This window comes from Canariomyces notabilis (genome assembly GCF_033297395.1).
Source record: "Canariomyces notabilis strain CBS 508.74 unplaced genomic scaffold N656scaffold_10, whole genome shotgun sequence".
Classification (NCBI taxonomy): domain Eukaryota; kingdom Fungi; phylum Ascomycota; class Sordariomycetes; order Sordariales; family Chaetomiaceae; genus Canariomyces; species Canariomyces notabilis.
This window is the reverse complement of record NW_027041832.1, coordinates 38,211-52,391: the sequence shown is the minus strand read 5'-3', so window position 1 is coordinate 52,391 and position 14,181 is coordinate 38,211. Positions and strand designations below refer to the sequence as shown.

At 56.4% G+C, this 14,181-nt stretch overlaps 5 protein-coding genes and 2 non-coding genes across 7 annotated transcripts; 4 read left to right on the top strand and 3 right to left on the bottom strand.

Moving 5' to 3' along the window:
* Positions 1-883: 883 nt before the first annotated feature.
* Positions 884-2,981, top strand: N656DRAFT_708972 (FAD-binding domain-containing protein; the record flags this gene model as incomplete). Its single annotated transcript, XM_064811555.1, has 3 exons — positions 884-983; positions 1,067-1,424; positions 1,481-2,981. 3 exons carry the CDS (start codon positions 884-886, stop codon positions 2,979-2,981), a joined length of 1,959 nt encoding a protein of 652 aa, XP_064670222.1.
* Positions 2,982-3,556: 575 nt separating this feature from the next.
* Positions 3,557-3,640, top strand: N656DRAFT_t74. The gene has a single exon. It is a non-coding gene; the product is annotated as a tRNA-Gln (tRNA).
* Positions 3,641-4,326: 686 nt separating this feature from the next.
* Positions 4,327-4,697, bottom strand: N656DRAFT_778868 (uncharacterized protein). The gene has a single exon (XM_064815091.1). The coding sequence runs from the start codon at positions 4,661-4,663 to the stop codon at positions 4,331-4,333; it is 333 nt and encodes a 110-aa protein (XP_064670221.1). The 5' UTR covers positions 4,664-4,697; the 3' UTR covers positions 4,327-4,330.
* A 393-nt stretch (positions 4,698-5,090) lies between these two features.
* Positions 5,091-7,998, bottom strand: N656DRAFT_797847 (phospholipase D/nuclease; the record flags this gene model as incomplete). Its single annotated transcript, XM_064817690.1, has 5 exons — positions 5,091-5,305; positions 5,366-7,469; positions 7,531-7,683; positions 7,751-7,778; positions 7,835-7,998. 5 exons carry the CDS (start codon positions 7,996-7,998, stop codon positions 5,091-5,093), a joined length of 2,664 nt encoding a protein of 887 aa, XP_064670220.1.
* Positions 7,999-8,892: 894 nt separating this feature from the next.
* Positions 8,893-10,050, top strand: N656DRAFT_778866 (glycolipid transfer protein; the record flags this gene model as incomplete). Its single annotated transcript, XM_064815090.1, has 4 exons — positions 8,893-9,041; positions 9,104-9,162; positions 9,229-9,347; positions 9,420-10,050. Coding segments are annotated over 4 exons (622 nt in total), but the record flags the coding sequence as incomplete, so codon positions are not given.
* Positions 10,051-10,458: 408 nt separating this feature from the next.
* Positions 10,459-13,227, top strand: N656DRAFT_708893 (ankyrin; the record flags this gene model as incomplete). Its single annotated transcript, XM_064811547.1, has 1 exon — positions 10,459-13,227. The coding sequence occupies one exon, from the start codon at positions 10,459-10,461 to the stop codon at positions 13,225-13,227; it is 2,769 nt and encodes a 922-aa protein (XP_064670218.1).
* A 694-nt stretch (positions 13,228-13,921) lies between these two features.
* N656DRAFT_t71 lies at positions 13,922-13,995 on the bottom strand. Its single transcript has one exon. It is a non-coding gene; the product is annotated as a tRNA-Lys (tRNA).
* Positions 13,996-14,181: the final 186 nt, after the last annotated feature.

Sequence of the window (14,181 nt, the reverse complement as noted above, 5' to 3'; positions counted from 1 at the left end):
GGGTACATGTGGTATTGTACAAAGCACCTGCATCATTGCATGTGGGCCAAATGACTCGCATCAACAGGAGAAGCAGAAAAGATGAAAAAGGACATGGAATGGAATGGCGAGAAGGGTCGACTACCACATCGCAAGGTACGCGAAGTGTCAGATATGCAGGCCTGGGGGTTGCGCGTTGCGTCTTCGAGGACGACAATTATGAAGCCTCGGCGCCCCCCTGATTAGCTGAGTGAACTTTCACCCCTTCGCCTCCGCTAGAATTTTTCCGCAGCCGGGTTGCCCTCGTGGCGACCCCGCAGCCCCGATTCTCCTGAACTTCGGTACGTGATTTGCCAAGCTTGGGACGACTGCCACAGAGCCTTCAAAGTGAGTGGCTCGAAGCTATCGTAGCAACAGCAGCGAAAGAAGGCGGGTCGAGCGAGGGCGACTCGATCCATAATCCATCAGGCCGAACACACTTCCAAAGATATCATCGTCCTATCCTCCCCACGCACTTCCACACGTGCATTGATTGCTTGTTGTTTTCCACCAGGCAGTGGCACGTTTATCCATAACTCGGAAATGAGAGTGTCGGTCTCTAAGCTCTGCCGTCCACCCCGTGCTCCGCTGTCGTATCTCAACGGAGGCTGGTTGCTCCACAGAAAGTCAATAAAACGTCGATAATGCTTTCTAGGGGCCCTCCTCAGCGCGAACCAGGATGGTGATTGGCCTCTCGGTAGATGCCGAGCAGGAATGGACGGCTATGCATCGCCTACATAACCTCCATGCCGTCGTCGCGTGGCAAAAACGTGGCTCGTGGGAGTCTTTCTTTTTATTCCCTACCCCGATCAGTTCGACAAGTCGCGCTCGTTAATCTTGTCGATCGATCATCATCCCGATCGCCATGACTGCCATTTCCTTCCAGCGGGCCCTGCTTTTCGCGGGTGCCGTGCTGCCCCTTGCCTTTGCACAGACGATCGTTGTTGACGACGGCAAGGTGGTCGGTACGTCCAGTCCATCCACACCCTGGGATAACCAGTGTGTTAAGAGAGATGGCCCAATATATAGCTAATACTCTTGCAAGCAGAGGCCAATGAGAGCACTGTTGCCCCTGCCGTGGAGCCGGCCACGGGCCAGCTGACTGACGCCGTCATCGCCAACTTGACGGCTCTTCAGCTGACCGACATTGAGCTCTTCACGTTCGACACTGCCGACAACGACACCTCGGCATCGGTGAAGCGCACTACCAGCGTCGGCCAGTGCAAGACGTTCCCCGGCGACAAGAAATGGCCCTCACGCCTGACCTGGACCGTCCTGGACCTGCTGACGGGCGGCGCCCTCATCGAGACGGTGCCCATTGGCGCCGTCTGCTACCCCAGCAACGGCGTCTACGATGCTGCCAAGTGCGCCGACCTCATTGCCAACTGGCAAAAGTCCATCACTCAGTAAGTTCAGAACCCTCCACTGGTTGGTAAAGTCCCAGGCGCTAACACAGGTGCAGCTCGAGCGATCCCACCTCCGTCATGTCTCCGCTCTACCAGGGCGAGACATGCATGCCCCAGGACGGCAACTCGTCCACCTGCACCTTGGGCGGCTTCCCCTCGTACGCCGTCAAGGCCACCAACGTCTTCCAGATCCAGCTGGCCATCAACTTTGCCCGTAACCTGAACCTGCGCCTCGTGGTCAAGAACACGGGCCATGACTTCCTCGGCAAGTCCTGCGGTGCCGGTGCCCTGTCCATCTGGACGCACAACCTCAAGGACATCCAGTTCATCTCGTCGTACAAGACGCCCTCGTACAAGGGCGCGGCTCTCAAGATCGGCGCCGGCGTGCAGGTCGGTGAGCTGTACGCAGCGGCCAACAAGTACGGCGTGACGGCCGTTGGCGGCGAGTGCGAGGGTGTCGGCGTTGCCGGCGGTTACACCACTGGTGGCGGCCATTCCCCCATGAGCGGCAAGCTCGGCCTCGGCTCGGACCAGGTGCTGAGCCTCGACGTGGTGCTGCCCAATGGGCGCTTCGTTACCGCCAGCGAGACGCAGAACACGGACCTGTTCTGGGCCATGCGTGGTGGCGGCGGTTCCACTTTCGGCGTCGTCGTCTCCATGACGGTGAAGGCGTACCCCAAGATGAACTTTGCCGGCCTCACCTGGACCATCATGAGCGGGCCCGACACCAATAACACCGACGCCGTCTTCTGGCAGGCCATGTACGCCTACTGGCGCAAGTTCCCCGAGTTCGCCGCCCAGGGCAACTACGGCTACTCCATGATCTTCCCGCGCGGCGCCGCTGGTTCCGGTTTCATGTGGACCATGAACCCCTGGCAGGTGCCTGGCATGACGCTGGCTCAGTTCCAGGCCATGGTGCAGCCGCTGTTTGACGAGTGGAACGCGCTTGGCTTCCAGTTCGAGCCCGTCTACTTTGAGCACGACAACTTCTACGACATGTGGACGCAGCATTTCCCCGCCGAGTCGGTCGCCAACAGCAACCTGCGCACCGCGTCGCGCCTGTACCCGCGCAGCAACTGGGCCGACAACGCCACGCGCGAGGCCATGTTTGACGCCGTGCGCTCCGTCGTCGAGGACGGCTCCGCCCTCATCCAGTACAACATGAACCCGGCGGCGCCCGCGGGCACCCCGGCCTCGGGCGCCAACTCGCACTGGCGCGACGCCGTTTGGTTCGGCATCATGGGCGCCGCCTGGGCCGACGGCATCTCGCAGGAGGAGCTCAAGGCGGTTAACGTCAAGATCACCCACACGTGGATGGACAAGCTGCGCCAGTACGGTCCCGGCGGCTACCTCAACGAGGGCGACGTCATGGAGCCCGACTTTGCCGACGCGTTTTATGGCACCAACTACAACCGCCTGCTGAAGATCAAGCGCCAGGTCGACCCCACTGATGTCTTCTGGGCCCCGACCGCTGTTGGGTCCGAGAGGTGGCAGGTCGAGGGCCAGGAGGACTGGCTCACGCTGCAGACTGGTCGTCTGTGCAAGGTGTCGGAGTAATCTCATTTCTGTCAGCTTGTTCGAGGTGTGAGTGCATGTGTTGAATGGTTCGCAGTTGTACATAGTTAGGTACCTTGGGTGCTAGACCACACTCTTGCCGTGCCAAGGCATGTTTCCTTGATACCTTGATCCTAATCGACTTTTGGCCATATATCCCGAATTCGCTGTTTATGGTGTTTGTCCATGTCGTTGGTGTTCCAGTAGCAGGTGACGGCAGAACATAAATTCGAACCACTGAGTTTCTGCTTGATTTGCATCTGGTGGTTTCTACCTCGCACTCGTTCACGGCAGGCACAGCACAGGTCACACCTGCCGTGGGAGCAGTCTTCCCCGCAGAGCCCTTGCAGCCCAGAACCACTTGACCGCATCGCACCTTCCTCCTTTCTGTCAAAGTGAAGAGACGGAGACGGGTTCCTGTCAGAGTCCGTCAATCGACGTTTGGCATGCCATCCCGGCGGGCAGTCGTACTACTGCATGCAGCTCCACTACCAGCGGTGCCCTGCCTCTGAAGTTCTGAAGATAGGGCCGCCAACCCGTGTAGCAGCAGCACGCTCATGGCATCATGAGTCGTCGTCGGTTGTATAGTGTAGCGGTTATCACTCCGGATTCTGATCGCTCAGAGCATTCCGGCAACCCCGGTTCGATTCCGGGTACGACCTTTTTTCTTCCGTCAAAGATGCGTGTGGAGTTCAGTTCAGTTTGCTCCGTGTCGGCAGTCGGTAACACTAACGGCGGATCCACGGCGGGTCAGAAAATCTTTCGCTTTGCGGTGTCCACTTGTAGCTCCCGCTGCTTGGTGCAAGCCACCTGCTCAAAAAGAAGCCCACTGAGATCGTGCCTGCCATTTTAAGTCAAAATCCATATTACAGCTCGGGAATTGGAAACCAGGTACATAAGCGCCGTGTGCCTCGGTATAATGTAGGTGGCAACCCGAGGTGAACGAGAAGTTGAACTTGACTGACTCGCCGGAAACACCAGTTTGGAGAGCGAAACCCAAGAAAAGGCCGAAAAAAACGGGCATGTTACACAGCCCTTGAAGTTTCGACCTCAAGATGATCAGTCTTGCAATTTGGGGAGGTGGAAAAGGTTATGGTCTTTTGTCCCCATTTCTAAACTTTCTCGGACCTTGCTAAGGTCTAACCTTAATTATAAAGGCTCACACCATCTAGACACCGACGGGTAGATCTACGCTTCAATCCCCGTCATCGTCTGTGGGGTTATCACCACTGAGGACTCAAAAGTCCTCCAGCTTGTACACCTCGTACGAGGGCTCTTCGTATGGGTGCGCCCTAACGACGCAACATTCAGTTAGTTATGATGAACAGCCCGCAATGTCACAACACCAATGTTTAATTGCCCTGATTGAGACACCACCTGCAATGGACAACATACTTCTTGAGCGCAGCAACCGCCTTCCTAGCCACATCCTCCCCGATACACAGCGTTTCGACTTTCGCCTCCTCGACGTGCTCGAGCGCGCCGACCGTGCCGATGGCCGGGTTTGCGCCGTCGCCGGGGCGGAACTGGCCCGTGCCGAGGCTTGTGAAACAGCACTCGGTGTACTTGCTTGACCGTGCGGGGTCCCGGCCTGCGCCGGCCGCGAAGATGGCCGCCTTGCACGCCTCGAGCGCGGATGGCGGCACGTGGAACACGAGCTTGTACCGGGTTATGGTGGAGGCCATGTTGGGACTTTTTTTGAACAGAGGTAAGAAAGGAATGGATTGTTTTTTATCTGATCAGGACAGGAGCTGGGAGCGGGCAGGTGGATAGCGGAGTCGCTGTTGCCGTTTATAACCTGGAAGATTTTGGGTCATGACGGGTCTAATGTTACACAACCCCAACCCTGTCTTGATATACCAGTAGAGTATTCGTAGCCCGGAATATCCACATTCCCTACCAACTACTACTAGTAGTGTGAGCTTGATTGGCATTGTGTACCGGATAGCACTCAGGCTCAGCGTCGAAAAGCCGCGTTACCCGCCATGAATCGATACTCCGCCTCCAATCCCTAGCACCACAAGATGGCCATTTAACCAAGAGAAACCAAGATTAGAAACCAATACTAACACAAACGCCTCCCTTCCCAAAATCACCATCCAACCTAGGAGGCTAAGTATAAACACTCTCAGTCCATTGGTTAATCTGCATTCCCTTCTCGGCCATATTGGCCTCCTCAAGGAACCGCAACGGCATCCAGACCAGATGCCCCTTGATCTTGTCCAGCTTCTGCCTGACCTCGTCCGGCGGGATCATGCGGTCAAAGATGTGCCCGGCCTTGACTCCCTTGTTGGGCATGTACCAGTTATACTGCTCAAAGTTCTTGACTGCATATCGCGTTAGCATATCTCTATACCAGCTACTTCCCCTTAGTCCCATGAACTTACCGTGATCGTCCGGATCAGCATGAAACAGCTGCCTAAACACCTCCGTGTTCGTCGTGGCCCGGGAGGTCCACATATCCCAGAGCTCGTCGCTGACGGGGTCCTCGACAATCTTCCAGCTCTCGTCGTTGTCGCGCACATCGTTGGGCGATTCTTCGCCCGGCGGCTGGGCGTTGGGGTCATTGCTGGCATCCAGGTCCTGCGGGGGCAGCAGGCCGAGATGTTCGCGCCAGAGGTACCGTCTGAGCGTGGCGGCGTGCCAGCCGGCCTCGAACGGCTGGCCGTCCATGGTCGAGGGAAAGCGCTTCGTGTCCTCCATGACAATGCTCAGCTCGCTGTCGTGGAACCCCAGCTGGCTGCGATCGTTCAGGTTGCTCGAGCCGCAAATGACAACCCTGTCGTCGGCAATAAGCACTTTGGCGTGGATGTAAAGCTCTTCCTGGATCCAGTGGTTGACTTCGTCCTCGGGATCGCCGCCCCACGGTACTTCGGACACGGGACCCTGGCCGGCCATGGCGTGGTGCGCGACGCTGGCAGCCGGGTCGGCTCTGCCGTTCTCACTTTCCCGCGCCGCCTCGAACCGTCGTTTGACGTCCGTGTCCTTCAGCCGGCCATCGGGCATGCGTTCTTCATCAACGTTCTCCGCCAGTTCGCCGTCTGCAGTTTGGCGGTGCGAGCTTTGGTGGAGCCGCTTGCCAATGTGTTGCTTGCCAATGTGTTTGTGGGGTTTCTTCTCAGATTCCATGGCTCCGTCGATGCCCTCGCCCATGATCTCCTCGGCATGCGCTCGCTGAACGTCCTTGTACTGAACGCCCGACTCCTGCTCTTGCTTCTGTACAGCCGATGTCCAGTTGAGGCGATCATAGCTGCGCAGATTGAAAAGGAAGATGTACTTGGTGGGGTCGACGCCCTCCTTCTTGATCTGTTCAAATATGCTATGCTCTCCCCTGCATATCGACTTGTACTGGTAATCCATGATGGCCCTGGTCCCAATCGCGCCATCCTCGCGGAGGTCTCCGGCGAAGCCCGGTACGGCGGGGATGAGGATAATGACGCGGAACTTGCGTCCCTCCTTTGCAGCGGCTACTACAGCATCCACTATTGCTCTGCCGACCGTGTTTTGGATTGGCTTCTGTTGCTCGCCAGTTGCTGTGATGAAGAATTGGTTCTCAAGGTAGATGTAGTGCTTCGCGTTGCGAATTATCTCGTGGTACGCATTCTGGATCGAGTGGTCGGTAAGGATCCCGCTCGACCAGTCGTCACTAGAGCGTACGACCTGCGCGCGGACAGTTCCTCGGTTATCCAAGTTCTTAGTCTCGAGGGGCGATAGCGGATGGAGCGAATATCCACCAACAGGATGCCTCGGTCTCTGGACGCCGACGAGATCCTCATCTTCACCTTGGCGGCCCCTCAACTCGAGCCACTCAAACCGCTCGTCCCGCTTGTACTTATCCCTCTTGATGAAGTTCCACCGGAGCACAAAGTGCTCGGCAATATCGTAAACGCAGGGGCCGATCACGCCCATGGCAACATCGTGCCAGGGCATGCGTCCTGAATCCGTCTTGCTCAGCTCATTCTGCTTCCAGTCCTGCACGTTCTTAAAATCCATAACACGGTTGTTATTGAAGTCTTGGCCCGGCCACAGTTCGTGGGCAACGCCCTCGGGGTGCATGTCAGAGAGTGCATGTTGATTGTTATCCCAGCGGCCGAAGCAGAGATCCAAGCCGCCGATGAACGCCATCTCGTAGTCAATGACAATCAGCTTTTCATGATGAGCCCAGTAAAAGGTCATATCAGCAGCATTTTCAAAGACGTTGTGGTCTGGATGGCGCATGACCCTGATGTTGCCGTAGCCGGGCGAGCCTTCCGGGCAGAGACCTTGGAGGGCGTGCTTGGTATGCTCCGAATTGCAGGTGAGAGCGGCTTCAACCTCTCGGTAGACGATGACGTAGATTTTGACTCCTGCCTCTGCTCGGCGTTTGAGCACCTGATCCAACCGCCATTCCTGGTTGTAGTAGGGAGGGCGCCGAAGAAACAGCTCTGGTGAGAGCCACCAGTCGGCGATGTAAATGGTCTCCTTGGCCCTCTCCAGAGCGACTGACACGGCCTATTGCTTCATCAGCCGATGTGGGGGCACAGGTAAGGGCCTGTTACAGATTGGTGCGTACCCAAAAGTAGTCTCGGCCGTCTACATACCACTTCACCAGATTCCCCTCACGCTCGGGGAAGTAAGACTGGAACCGATGGGATTCGGCAATCTTGCTTCGCTTCTCGTCGCAAGCCTTCTCATTCTCCTCGTCATGGCGGTGTCGGGGATTGAACTAGACGGCACGTGTCAGTGAAGCTAACGAGAGGCAGAGGGAAGCCAGATCCAAGGCAATGCCTCACCAAGTTTGCAAACTTGCCAATCTTGTGTCTGGGCGTGGTCAATGAGATATGATTCTCAACGAGGAAGGAGAACTTGGAGCTTACTTCTGGTGGATCAAGTGGACTTTGGCATTGTGTAAGGGTGTATTATGATGGGTCTTGTCCTTTAGCCCGTGGAAGGGGAGCTTGAGCTTGTCCCCTACGTGCTGCTGGTGGCTATGGTCACGGCCGTTCTCTTCAGAGAGGCCGACTGCCGGCGATGAAGCCATGTTGCCGACGAGGGGTCGAAAATAACAACGAATAGGGAGATTCTAGAACTCGACGATCAAGTGGAAAAAAGGGACACTAGAAATCAGAAATACAGGTACAAGTACCCTGGTGATAAGGACGTCAGGACAGATGTGGGCGAAGTCACTCTAGACTCTCGTCATTGGTCGTTGTCAGATACACGTATACATCGTTTGGGGAGAGGCCCAGCAAACTGGGAACCAGCTGCGAACGGCAGTTGAGGCAGCACACCGAGGTCGACATGACGTCATGAGACCGTGTCTGGGTTTGTCGGTGCGCATTGTGTCGGAGTAGATCGCTTCAGAAGCTATGTCAAAGCGACGGTTATAGTTCTGATGGGTCCTTAATCCTATTACCTCGAATTCAAAGATTCTTGAAGCCGGACCACTTGTATGATCCCACTGGGCTGGAGCTGGGCCAGCGTTGAGAGAGATCAGGAGGCCCAACGCCGTAAATGATTTGCCATTTTCTGTAGTATCTTGAAACGCTTGGGCCATTCTGAGGCCCACATAGGGAACCTGAGTAGATACGTACTGTACCTAGGTACTGCAAGGACGAGCCAAACCGGCTACGTTATTGCCTTCCATCTGTGACTGTTAAGTGCTCGCAGATGACTGAAGTAGACTCTATGATCGATCTGCTGAATGTAGAGGAAACGTGGTTCTAAGATCCTCTCTGCACACGTGCTCCCTTTTATCGGATCTTGGCCAGGTCCCAACAACTGCGGGGGCGGGGTAGGTGTGGCAACCGGCCCCTAGGCTCATGGAATCTCCACAAGGAGCTACGTTGACCCCTTTGACCGCTCCTCAATCCCAACCTCCAACATACAACCTCTCTCCTCATCACCAGATCGACATTTTGTTGTTACAATACACAATGGCTACCGCCAAGATTCCCGAAGGAGGCACCTACCTCGATACCTTCAAGGGATCCTTCACCAAGGTCCCAATTGACGCCGAGAAAGGCAATGCCATTTCCACCACCGAATTCCTGGACGCCGCCGAGTCCCTGACAACCATGTTTGGTAACTGAGTTTCCACACGCTGCGTCCTACATGCCACCGTCTTCTAACGCAGCATGAACAAGATCTTCTCGGCTCCGTCGCCTTCTCGCCGGTCAAGAAGGACATGATGGGCAACATCGAGGTGGGACTTCACCAAAAGCTTGGAGCTCGGGTCCCTTCAGCTAATACAGGTTTCATCCACGCATAGAAACTCCGGAAACGCCAACTCGCGGCTCCCCTCGAATCTCAGACCCTACAAGACCTCGTGCGGAACGAGCTCAAGACCAAGTCTCACACAGCGACTGAGGGGCTGCTCTGGCTCGTAAGGTGAGAAAGAAACACACTGCCCGCTCGGGTTGGGGAACAAACACACACTAATTTTCCGCGACAACCTTGCAGAGGCCTCGAGTTCACTTGCATAGCCCTTAGCAAGAACGTGGCGCAGGAGTCCGAGGAGCTCGCCGACTCGTTCCGCGGCGCCTACGGCGTGACGCTGAAGCCGCACCACAGCTTCCTGGTGAAGCCCGTCTTCAGTGCTGCCATGAGCGCCTGCCCGTACCGCAAGGACTTCTATGCCAAGCTCGGTTCTGACGAGGCCAAGGTCAAGGAGGAGCTGCGGGAGTACTTGGCTGCTCTGGATAAGATTGTGGCCATCCTCAAGGCTTTCCTCGACAGCAAGGACGCTAAGTGGTGAGCGGGGGAAGGGCATGGATATATTCAGGAGGTGATAGACAGCGGATGAGCTCTGATAAAATAATCAAGAGAAAGGGATGGATATGATATATACCTATATCTCATCGGACAGCGAACGGAATTTTTGGACATCCTCATTCTATGCCCCCTTCTCTCCCGCTGTTATAGCCCTCTCCCTGATGGCCAGCATATCTCCAGTCTAGCCGCCATGCCACACGCTTGGTTACTACGCACCCAGGGGCCAATGCGTGTTGCTGGCTTCAAATGCCGGACTAATAAGAACAGGGATGAACTAGGAGTCAAACGAAAGGTACTGTACTGTGGTGAGTGGAAAAACAAAGGGACAAGAATGTTGGCGTCCATCAAAGCCCTGTAATTCGGGGCTGACTGAGTCACACAATGTTTGTGTGGGCGCTGTGTCACTTGCGTAACCCGGCGTGCTGGTTGCATGCAGAGTTGCCCCGGTCGCTTTAGCTGGCCGGACATCAGGCGGTCGAGCCCCAAGCGGGCAGCCTTGCCGCCTGGAGGCTCCCTCACAGCAGTTCCCCACACTGTCCTAGCCGCCTGCGAGTTCCCGCCACTTACCGCCCTGTCATCCCGCCAGTGCTTGAGGTTGATTCCATCCATAAGAAGACGAAACCCCACTCCGCCAGGCCCAGCTGCACCTGGTGCTTCCTGACGCCCGACTCGAGTCCCACTGTTCATGACTCCTTGTTATACAAGTGTATCGTCGTCTGAATTACGCATGGCTTCGCAATTCAAGACGGGTTCTCTCAGGAAGTCGGGCGCCAAGTCGAAAGCGCGAAATTCGGAAGCCAAGTGGAAGTCCTCTAACGCAAAGTCAAAGGCGGCCGTGTCGGCGCCTATCCTGCAACTGCCGCCCGAGATCGTCCACCTGCTCGTCGAACTACTCGACCCCCAGGACCAGCTAGCCCTCAATAGGGCGAACCGCTGGTTCTACTCTATCATCAATCCCGTTATATACACGCACAATGTCAGACATGGCAACTCGACCTGCCTCTATTGGGGTGCCGAAAACGGCCTGCTTGGCACTCTTCAGCATGCCCTTGCTGCCGGTGCCGACCTGAATGCCCTAGGCCCGCTATCCTACAAGTCAGCCCACAGAGACACTGCCAGCGAGCCCGCCATCGAGATCGTGACGGTCGAGCCTACGGAAGATGATGCCAACCCTGGGACACGCTCTCGGGCCCCTTTCTGCGCACCCTTACACCTGGCCGCCAAGAAAGGTCACCGCGATGTCGTCAAGTGGCTGCTTGACAATGGCGCCGATATCGACGCTCCTTCTTACCGGGTTTGCGGTTGTCAGCCGCTCAAGGCCGGCAGGCAACACTCCCGCCGCCTCTCGGAATGGCCCCGGTGGCGTGCCCTTCACACCGCCATGTGCCACCAAGAGCGGTCGGTAGCCGAACTGCTGATCTTCCGCGGCGCATCGCTCGAGCTCGATCTGACACCCGGCCACAACCATACTGCCCTTCACTCGGCAGCAGCCCACGGTCTGGTCCCTATCATCAAGCTGTTAGCAATAAACGACGTCAACCTCGATGTCAACCAACGAGATGCATGGGATAATACGGCTTTACACTACGTGGGGGAACTGTGGAGACCCCGCGACTCGGCCGAGATCCGCGACACCATCACCAAACTCCTTGCTCTCGGCGCCGACCTGGAGGCTCACAACGAGAACGGCCATACCCCTTTGCTCAATGCATGCTACAGAGGCAACTTTGCCGTCGCCCACCGGCTGGTGAGCATCGGCGCCAACCCGGACCCCCACCAGTCCATTCCCAACTTTCGAGATTGCCGCCCGCTTTATTACTGCATGCTCCCACGAGCCGATTTCTTCGACGTGGACGACACCCGCGTCAAGCACGATGAGTTTGAGGGCAACCGCGTGACCTTAATCAAGGCGCTAGTCGACGCCGGGGCCGCGGTAAACGCTCGGTTTGACAAGCGCGGGTATCGCAATGTGACGCCGTTGATGCTTGCTTGCGAACTTGCCGAGGCGCGAGTCGTGGCTGCCCTCGTTCAATGCGGTGCCGAGATTAATGCACAAGACCGAAACGGGAGGACGCCCTTGTCGTACGCTTGCCGCGAGAGGCCCGTCCATCCGAGAGACATGGCAGAGATGGCTACGATCCTGCTGCGCAGGGGCGCTCGCATGGACCTGGAGGAGGACCCGGAATCCTGTCCACTTGATTGCGCCATCAAGCGGTCGAGGTGGCACAATGATGACGTTCTCAGGGCGATGCTCAAAGCGTCCGGCAGGGTGAACTTGACTAGGGACAAGCTGGAACGAGCCATGGAACGCTGCGCTTCCAGCGGCAACCACAGGGCCCTGAAGCTGCTGCTCGGCTTTGCTCGCCGGGTATACACCGTCACGAACTTTATGCTCAAAGACTACATTGACCGCGTCATCAACCAGCAGGACCCTTGGAACCAGACCGAAACCTTCAGGGTTGTTATGGAATTTGGTTCGCATGTGTACACCAACGAGATGCTGCTGTACAAGACCATCACCCAGGGCAACCGGGAACTAAGCCTTGAGACCCTGAAGCGCGGCGTCTCAGTCAGCGAATCCCGGTTCCAAGGCGGGCAGACATTTCTGCATCTCGCATGCCAATGGGGGTCGCTCGACGTGGTGCAGGCCCTGCTGGAGCGGGGAGCCGACGTCAACGTGTTTGACAACGAGCTGAGAACGCCCTTGTCCATCGTCGTCCCCAACCCCCTCGCCCACGACGTAGCAGTCGCGCTGATGCTCGAGGTGGCCGACCCGTTCCTCGTGCCCCCGGACGACCTGCTGCAGCAGCTCTATGGCGACGAGGACGAAGACGAGTGGCGCTACGTCAAGCGGCGGTACCTGACCGCGTTTGACCTCGCCATCATCGGCAACCGCGACACCCTGGTGCGGGAGATCCTCGCCCGTTACGCCCTGCCCGAGATCCCGCGGGGTTCCCGGTTCAGCTACGTCCACCGCGCCGCCCAGAACCCGGACCACATCATCCTGAAGATGCTCCTGGACAAGGGCGCCGACCCCCGCGGCGGAGAGGACTGCCCTAACCCGCCGGCCGTCAGCCTCATCCGTCGCGTGTGGGACCAGCCGAAGATGCCCGATGCCGGGGTGGTGTTGCTGAAGACAGCCAAGATCCTTCTTGACAAGTATCGCGATGCTTCAGAGCTTCCGTGGGAGCTTTTCGAGGAAATTGCCTTGTACAAAACCGAGGATTTCGACAAGAAAAAGCTTCAGCACACTGTCCAGACCGAGCTAGGGATTTTACGCCGGCCCAAAGATGTCGATGGTGGCAGGTTTGCGGCGGTGGGTATTACCAGGCCCGGGTTTTGTGTCGAGTGGCGCACAACCTCGCACAAATTGCTACCCGCCGGTCCCTGCCCCCCTCCCCCCGGATGCCCCGTACTACCCGCTGGCCCCCCTCCCCTCCCCCCGGATGCCCCGGTACTATCAAATACAATGGGTACACCTAGAGGCGGCCGGTGACCCTCAACATGCAGATTGATTTGATTGAACAGGGGGCTGGTCCGTCAAGATAGGTGTATCTTGATGTGGGACAACCTATGGGCAAGGTTTTGGGGCGTTGATCACGGGACATGGTTAGGGGAATACCATTAGGTAGCGATCTGTGCTTTTTGTTTTGCGGGATGGGGTCATGTATGGTTTTCATGCTATCCTTTGCTTGCTGGGGGTTAGGATTGGAGTTCAGGGCTGTTTTGGGTGGATATATGAGTATGAATTCATATTAATGATGGACACAGAACGGCAGCGAACAATGTTAACTGGGCTAAGACGCCTTCTATCTGGCTGTGAGCATTCCAACGAATAAACTGCTTCTGTTAGGGAACTTGGATGGCTACAAATTTGTTCCTGAATGCTTCCTGCTATGCCACTGCACGCCGAGTATGAACTGGCTACCAGACTTTCATCGGGAGGGCCATTGTCTGGGAGTGGTGGAGTGCTAGCTGAGGAGTGGGAGGTGAGAGGCGCACATTCGGCGCTCATTTTGTTCAGTCCACGACGTATCTCCCAACAATCGTTTCACTGCGTTTAGATCGGGAATTTGAGGCTAAAGGAATAACCTTCATCGACCGAGGATCAAGTGAGGATTATGGAAAACGAAGCAAGAACGAGAAAACTCAAAAAATCGAGTGGAAATTCCTTCCAAAGGAATGCCATTCGCCAACGGCGAGACTCGAACTCGCAACATTCAGATTAAAAGTCTGACGCGCTAACCAATTGCGCCACGCCGGCTTTTCGATGTGGTTTGCATGTCAAATTTTCAATCTATATGCGATTTGGCACACATTCTGTCCGATTTCCCCCTTTTCGTTGGACTGCCCCCATTTGTAGCATCACAGGATTAAGATCAAGGGTAGAAAGCTCCTATGTTATTGCTGCTCTGGATTCAAAGTGTAAACGCGGTTGTAGGCCTCAATC

Coding starts and splice junctions, on each gene's coding strand:
- N656DRAFT_778868 (XM_064815091.1), bottom strand. CDS start 4,663: ATGGCCTCCACCATAACCCGGTACAAGCTCGTGTTCCACGTGCCGCCA.